This window comes from Elaeis guineensis, chromosome 5 (genome assembly GCF_000442705.2).
Source record: "Elaeis guineensis isolate ETL-2024a chromosome 5, EG11, whole genome shotgun sequence".
NCBI classification, from domain to species: Eukaryota; Viridiplantae; Streptophyta; class Magnoliopsida; order Arecales; family Arecaceae; genus Elaeis; species Elaeis guineensis.
The window spans coordinates 129,612,639-129,620,987 of NC_025997.2; the positions used below are offsets into that span (position 1 = coordinate 129,612,639).

Below are 8,349 nucleotides of genomic sequence, written 5' to 3' on the forward strand. Positions count from 1 at the left end.
TCTCCCGTCGCTCTATCAACGAATCAGCGCGCTTCGTTAGGGGACCTCATTCGCGTCCCCTGTCGCTCGGAAGCGGAGGAGAGTTAGAGTCCACGTCCACCCCACCTCCTTCCCGAGAAAAAACAGCAAATCTGAACCGTCCAATTAGATCGGGCGGCCCAACAAAGTCTTCGGAACTTTCCAGAACCCTAGACCTCTTATATAATGACATTGGGACGTCTCCCCTTCTCCTCCTTCTCAGAAACCCTAGCTGCGCCGTCCCGCTTGGCTCTGTTTCTCTCCTCTCCTCTTCTTCTTCTCGCCTCCACTCTCTGTGATCCGTCGACGCAATGGCCGGGAAGGGCGAAGGTCCTGCGATCGGGATCGATCTCGGGACGACCTACTCTTGCGTCGGCGTGTGGCAGCACGATCGGGTGGAGATCATCGCCAACGACCAGGGCAACCGCACCACCCCCTCCTACGTCGCTTTCACCGACACCGAGCGGCTCATCGGCGATGCCGCCAAGAACCAGGTCGCCATGAACCCTACCAACACCGTCTTCGGTGAGTCTCTTGCCCTCCGATGTCTCCTTTCCTAGATCTGTTGTTGGTACATTAAGTAGATCTGTATTTATTCCTGTGGATCTCTCATCTGTCGATCTGATCTCTCATCTGTCGATCTTAAACCTGTTAGATCTGTCATCTCGTGTGTCTCGTTAGGTTGATTTGAATCACCTTGATAGATCTGAATCTTTTTGGTTGCCATGAATATCTTTTCCTTTAAATCAGGGAAACAATTTATATTTCTTTCTCTATCAATGTTTTCGGCTAACTTAAAAAAGTGATTTTTTCCTTGTTCCCAACTAGTTGCGGAGGTTTTTACTTAAAAATTTCGGTTTCTTTTATTTAGATTTACGTCAAACATCACAGCAAGATTTGTCACTGAAATATGGTTGGTTATTTTGCCTGTGATCCTTATTTTTATCTTGTTGTGGCTCCAGTTTATGAATCATATTTTGGACATAGCATGTTATATTGCTAGAGAGGAAGTTTAACTTGTTAAGACAAAAAAGGGAATCAGCATGGAAATCCAGTTGTTTTATAATAACTGAGATCTTTCCTTGAATCAGAAATAATTCCTTCTGTCCGTTTATGATCTAAGGTAGGAGTAAAAACATAAAAACCTTGTTTTTACTGCACCACCCACATACTTTATGTAAAATTTTTATTTGAGTATGTATTATGCTTCCCATGGTGAATCATATTAAACATTACTGTTTGAGATCCAATGTATAGCAGTGTGATGAAATATTTGGAGTACATTATTTTCTCTCTTTATATTTTACCAGATCAAATTTTATTGATTATGAAAGGAAGAAGGCAAATTTGTATCAGAACACCTCAGCTTGGAACCTCCCATATGTGATTAGCAACCTCCCATATGTGATTAGCAGAGGGATCCCTTATCTTAAACCCAGAAAAAAGGGCACTCTTTAGGACTGTTTCTCTTAAAATGAAGAATTCGACATGCCTCATGTTGAATCCTAAGATCTTAGGTTTTACTTTGGCTTTATTGAGATGAGATGTAGGCTAGGTGTTAGTCATGTATTTATAATAGTACAAAAATATCGACGTTTGGTCACTTCAGTCTGATGTAGATCCAACTCTGATTTGGTTGACCTGGCCCTGGTGTTCTATCTGATATATCAGCAGAATGCAATTTGTCGTTCTTTTGTAGTGTATATTTGTAGTATAAGGTCTACATTGGACAATAATTCTCTATCTGACATAGACATGGATTTGAATCCATAGACATGGAACAGACTTGGTTTTATGTTTGAGTGAAATAACCTTTTTTGGAGCCAGACCTAGTATAAGGTTTTCTCACCTGTTTTCGTTTTTCCTTTCTTTTTTGGTGGTGGTTTTTTCCCCTTTTTTTGTTGTTGGGGGGTAGGGTGGTGTAACTGGGTTCACTGGCTTGCTAGGAGGAAAATTTCAGGCTTTTAAATGTATGAAATATACCATACTGTTAAGGGAATGATGATCTTATATGCTCTCCATGGAACACTGGCTGTGCAAGCATTGCATATGCAGGTGCAATAGCATCTTTGATATGGTTACATTTTTATGATTTCTTAAAATATATAGTGTCTTTTTGAGAAATAATTATGATTTTTTTTGCATAAACAATAGCTGTCTATGGTGATTTATATGTGTAAGCACATGCATATGTTGCATTTCATGATGTTCCCAGTGGATCGAGAGCATTGGTTATTGAGATACAATGGGTGGATGGTTGCGATAATGTATGATCAAAGTGTATCGTTTTACTTGATGTGTGATGGGAGGGTGGTGTAACTGGGTTCACTGGCTTGCTAGGAGGAAAATTTCAGGCTTTTAAATGTATGAAATATACCATACTGTTAAGGGAATGATGATCATATATGCTCTCCATGGAACACTGGCTGTGCAAGCATTGCATATGCAGGTGCAATAGCATCTTTGATATGGTTACATTTTTATGATTTCTTAAAATATATAGTGTCTTTTTGAGAAATAATTATGATTTTTTTTGCATAAACAATAGCTGTCTATGGTGATTTATATGTGTAAGCACATGCATATGTTGCATTTCATGATGTTCCCAGTAGATCGAGAGCATTGGTTATTGAGATACAATGGGTGGATGGTTGCGATAATGTATGATCAAAGTGTATCGTTTTACTTGATGTGTGATGGGATAGATTCATATAAAATATGATAAACCAACTCTTTTTCCTGACTTTCGATTGTCCAAAATTAGTCTTGTGACTCAGTAATGTAGGAATACAAATATAATTGGAGTTAATTTGTGTGTTGTACCTTTTGGTGGAGTTGCACTGGGGGAAGGAGGTATGCGGGGATTGTACCAAGCGTTCAGGTCAGTAAAAGATAAGTGGTTTATAATGGCAAATTACAGATTAAACATGTATATTTGAGATTCTGATCTTCTTTCTGTTTGAGTGGAAGTCTTTTCCATGAAGTTTTTTTATTTTGATAGCAACAAACCCAATGGAGGAAAATCTTGTGATACACGATATCTTATAGTTTATAAGTATCAATAAGCTGAATTTGGGTCATTTGAAAGTGCGTGAAGACAGTTATTCAGTATTGCTGGATATTGTAGCTGTTGTTAATTAAGTGTAATGCATATTTGAAAAACTAGCATGCCTTAAGATTTTATTTTGTTTAGAACTGTTTCCACATCTGACAGGAGGTTACCAGAGATAGGGGGCTTTCAGTTGTGCTACATCTTGATTAGGGAATTTTGTTAACCATCGCATGTTGTTTTCGCTGAATTTAGTTTTACATCATCTTTTATTCTCTAGCAGATCCTTGAACTCTAGAAATAGGCCAGCTGATTCTGAATCTTCTACGTTTGTTATGATTAGCGCGCATGATGTTACTTGTTTGGATCTTTCTGCATCCCTCACATGGCATCTTTTTGGGCCTATTGTTGTAAATGGATTTTTATTCTTACGTTACCGTTCTTACTGTTCTTTGCTTTACAGATGCCAAGCGCCTGATTGGCCGTCGGTTCTCTGATGCTTCTGTCCAGAGTGATATCAAGCTCTGGCCCTTCAAGGTTATTCCTGGCCCTGGGGATAAGCCCATGATTGTTGTTCAGTACAAGGGTGAGGATAAGCAGTTTGCTGCAGAAGAAATATCGTCTATGGTCCTAATGAAGATGCGTGAGATTGCAGAAGCCTACCTGGGATACACTGTCAAGAATGCTGTTGTCACTGTACCTGCCTACTTCAATGACTCCCAGCGCCAGGCAACAAAGGATGCTGGAGTTATTGCTGGCCTTAACGTTATGCGAATTATCAACGAACCCACAGCTGCTGCTATTGCATATGGTCTTGATAAGAAGGCTGCCAGTGTTGGTGAGAAGAATGTTCTTATCTTTGACCTTGGTGGGGGCACTTTTGATGTCTCTCTCCTTACCATTGAAGAGGGTATCTTTGAGGTGAAGGCCACTGCTGGGGACACCCACCTTGGTGGAGAAGACTTTGACAACCGCTTGGTGAACCACTTCGTCCAGGAGTTCAAGAGGAAACACAAGAAGGACATCACCGGAAATGCTAGGGCTCTTAGGAGGCTGAGGACAGCTTGTGAGAGGGCGAAGAGGACCCTTTCATCTACTGCCCAAACCACAATTGAGATTGATTCCCTGTATGAGGGCATCGATTTCTACTCCACCATCACCCGTGCCAGGTTTGAAGAGCTTAACATGGATCTCTTCAGGAAGTGCATGGAGCCCGTAGAGAAGTGTCTGAGGGATTCCAAAATGGATAAGAGTAGCGTCCATGAAGTTGTCCTTGTTGGTGGCTCCACTAGAATTCCGAGGGTGCAGCAGTTGTTGCAGGATTTCTTTAATGGGAAGGAGTTATGCAAGAATATCAACCCTGACGAGGCAGTGGCTTATGGGGCTGCTGTGCAGGCTGCCATTTTGAGTGGCGAGGGTAATGAGAAGGTGCAGGATCTTCTTCTGTTGGATGTTACCCCCCTGTCCCTTGGACTGGAGACTGCAGGAGGTGTCATGACTGTCTTAATTCCAAGAAACACAACCATTCCCACCAAGAAGGAGCAGGTCTTCTCTACTTACTCTGACAACCAGCCTGGTGTGCTGATTCAAGTTTATGAAGGTGAAAGGGCCAGGACCAGGGACAACAACCTCCTTGGTAAATTTGAGCTCTCCGGCATTCCTCCAGCTCCAAGGGGTGTTCCTCAGATTACGGTTTGCTTTGACATTGATGCCAATGGTATCCTGAACGTCTCTGCTGAGGACAAGACCACCGGACAAAAGAACAAGATCACCATCACCAACGACAAGGGTAGGTTGAGCAAGGAGGAGATCGAGAAGATGGTCCAAGATGCAGAGAAGTATAAGTCTGAGGATGAGGAGCACAAGAAAAAGGTGGAGGCTAAGAATGCCTTGGAAAATTATGCCTACAACATGAGGAACACTGTCAAGGATGATAAGATTTCATCCAAGCTGACTGCCGAAGACAAGAAGAAGATCGAGGACGCCATTGAGCAGGCTATCCAATGGCTTGACGGGAACCAGTTGGCCGAGGCTGATGAGTTCGAGGATAAAATGAAGGAGCTGGAAAGCATCTGCAACCCCATTATTGCCAAGATGTACCAGGGTGCTGGTGCCGACATGGGTGCTGGAATGAATGATGATGCTCCCTCGGCTGGCGGCAGTGGGTCTGGCCCCAAGATTGAGGAGGTCGATTAAATTCGGGGCTGTGGCATGCCGGGTTTTGAATTATGATCAGTTTAACTTTGCTTCCAGAACACTTTCTATTGGCTTATGGATACCCATGGCTGCTCTGTGTCATGGGTCATTCTTTTGATAGTGATTTTTACCCAGTTATGCTCTTCAAGAGCTACCCTATGTTATTTTGCTTTCAAGTTTCATCTTGTTCTAAGATAATTAACTCTTTAAAATGGAGGTGAACTATTTAAATAAGGATTTTGATACTCGTGGGTAGGTGCTCTACTTTAAGATTCGCTAAAGATAGAAATATTAAAGTAATTTTATTGAATAATATTTTTATTAAAATTTTTAAGTTGATTAGAATGGAGACAAATTTCTTTTCAATAATTTGTATTATTTTTTGTTTAAATTTAGTTAGATTTATATATTATCTTAAATATTCTTATATATCCTGTTGTTTTTCCTGTGGATTCTGGCACCCGTGTATCTGTTTGTCTCGTCTGTGTCGGATGCCTGACTAAGTATTGGGCTTTTGGGCCGTTGGCCTTGCCCTATGGTGCGTGCGGATCTATGTGGCCATGATGGCTCATGGCTTGAAAAGCAAGGCAAGCGACAATCAGATTTGCTTGATTTATTATTGTATAAGTAACCCGAATATTTTGTGATATAATAATTTATGTTTGTATGGTACTCTTCAAACTTTTTATAAAATAATAAATAATATGAGGATTTTTATAATTATTAATTATAAATTAGTATATGTTAAGTAGAATAGAATGTATTTGAGTTATAGTTTAGATTATTAAGCCAAATTGTATAAAACGAAAGTTATAAATAATATTAAATTTTTAATTGCATTTCGATAGTTCAAATTTGACTTGAAATTAAACGAGTAGGCGTGGCCTGGCTCATGTTCAACTCGTTTCCATCTCCAATGTCATGGTCTGCTTTGGTAAGGGTGGCCGACAACAATGCTGTCTTCTTCCATGCAGGCTTTGGTTAACATCCCGTGTCAATCTTTTTTAGGTGAGATGCCACGGGGTTTGGTTGTGCATGAACATTTTTGAGATGATATACAGGGCATTCAGATAGACTTCTCTATGTGCTCACTTGATATTGTCTTTTTACTAGCAAAATTTTATGGACATATTTTGAAGTCGCATAGTCGATGCTTTTTCCAAAGTCGTCAGCCCTGAACAAGTTTGCATTTGATATCAAGTCCACCAAGTGAATGGCGGCTTTACCTGATGGTCACACTTCGGATGGGATACTTATGGCCCCCATGCTCCTCCCCGTCCTCTCTCTCTCTCTCTCTCTCTCTCAATAAAGCAGAATAAAGAGGCCCACCAAGGACTTGGAAGAGGTGCAAATCAAAACATAGACGAACTCTTAGAATTCTGCAGAGAGAAAAGTAGCGTAGTCTTGAACGAACGTAGACGATGGCATCAGTATATGTAGACAGTTTATTTATTCAAAGTTGCAAGAATTTAAAGGAGGGCCAAGCAGTGTCAAAGAAACGTAGAAGAAAAAGGAAACACCTACATGCACCATATGTAACAGAACCTCCAAAGCAACGTTAGTTTCGCTTGCACCTGTAGGTGGTCCAGAACCGCAATCCTACCCTGATGTGTTGGCTTACGCAACACTGAAAGCGGTAAAACAGTGATCAGCGTTGGAAAATCCCAAAGCTGGGCAGCCCAATCCATGTTTGACAACCATTCTTTGGTCCCTTCGGAGCAATGAGCAAACAGAAGCCAAAAGATCATGGTAGGGTTCGGGTGGATCCACGGCTGAGGTCTTGCCTCCCCGCCGTGTCTACCCAAAAGGAGAGTGGTCACATCGATCGGACCATTGGGTGGCAAAATCCGAGAGAATCCCATGCCTAAGTTTTATTCCCCCACCTTTAGCTTTTAATTATAATCAATTCAAGGCCCGGACGGTCAACCCGAGAAACATCTAGCGGAATCCCTCCCAAGCTTTTCTCGTTACGGAATGCTCGCTTGTTTCAGGCGCTTGATACGTTTGACGGGCCGTGCACAAGTTACTCACCCGTCAGTTTACGGAGTCACGGAAACTGTCGCTCTCGGGCGTAAATTATTTATGCTTTTAGACTAACCATCGACGTCCTACGAGAATTGCAATGTTACGCACAGAAGAAGAAACGCTACCATTTTTATTTATTTATTTTTGTTAAAATTGAAGGGATTATCCGCACCTGATTATCCCCTTGTAGACAACATTTTAATCTAGTGGTGAGGTTAGAGCTGACCATAAGGTAAAACTTGGGTTTCGAAAATATCAAATTTTAAATAATTTTGATCCGAAACTCAACTAAAATTAAATATAATTTAGGCTCGAGACTCGGCGCATGATTAGCACTGCATCAGATACGACGGTCTAAGGGCTTCACCAACCACCACACTCGTTCCATGGCATGCATGATGCTGCCAAATTCAAACCCAAATGACTTCTCGCAAAAGGGAATACAAGTGATACAACCGTCATATTTTAGCCCAGTTTTTCTCAATCCGGTTTAATCAACACCATTCATCTTGTGGCAACATTAGCATATTCATACATAAGATGGAGGGTGAGCGGTGTGGTATTGTCGTCCATCCATGATTAACTAAAAATTTTCATGTGAGTTAACTAAAACTAGGAATCTGAGAACAGTCGATGCTCATTGGATCATGCAACAGTACCATGCAGCAAGATATACATATGAAATATGTGGTGCATGGATGTGTCCGTCCATGTGATGTATGTACATGGTTGCTCGCCTCAAACATCATGGTGAATGAGAGGTAGATATTTCTGCATCTGTCAAAATGAATCCATGAGCACTTGAACCTGATTTAGATCATCAAAATGACGTGATGCACATCAAAACTAGCCGCCCCGGTCTCAATCAATTTTATGCATAGCTATCCGATGCAGTGATCGAGATGACATACTCCTGTCATACTGGTAACATGCGCGATGAAGTGAGACACTTCTCTCTGATTTATTAATGGAGAGATGATGTCCAGATTATATACAAAGTGAGATGTTACAAGTATGAGTTGAGATAGCGAGCACCAGAAGGTGTCAAAAATACGTCTAGA

General features: G+C 41.2%; 1 protein-coding gene across 1 annotated transcript; it reads left to right on the forward strand.

The window, feature by feature from the left end:
• The first annotated feature begins 224 nt into the window (after window positions 1-224).
• Window positions 225-5,497, forward strand: LOC105045690 (heat shock cognate 70 kDa protein 2). Its single transcript, XM_010924055.4, has 2 exons — window positions 225-543; window positions 3,531-5,497. Exons 1-2 carry the CDS (start codon window positions 330-332, stop codon window positions 5,261-5,263), a joined length of 1,947 nt encoding a protein of 648 aa, XP_010922357.1. The 5' UTR covers window positions 225-329; the 3' UTR covers window positions 5,264-5,497.
• The last annotated feature ends 2,852 nt before the right edge of the window (window positions 5,498-8,349 follow it).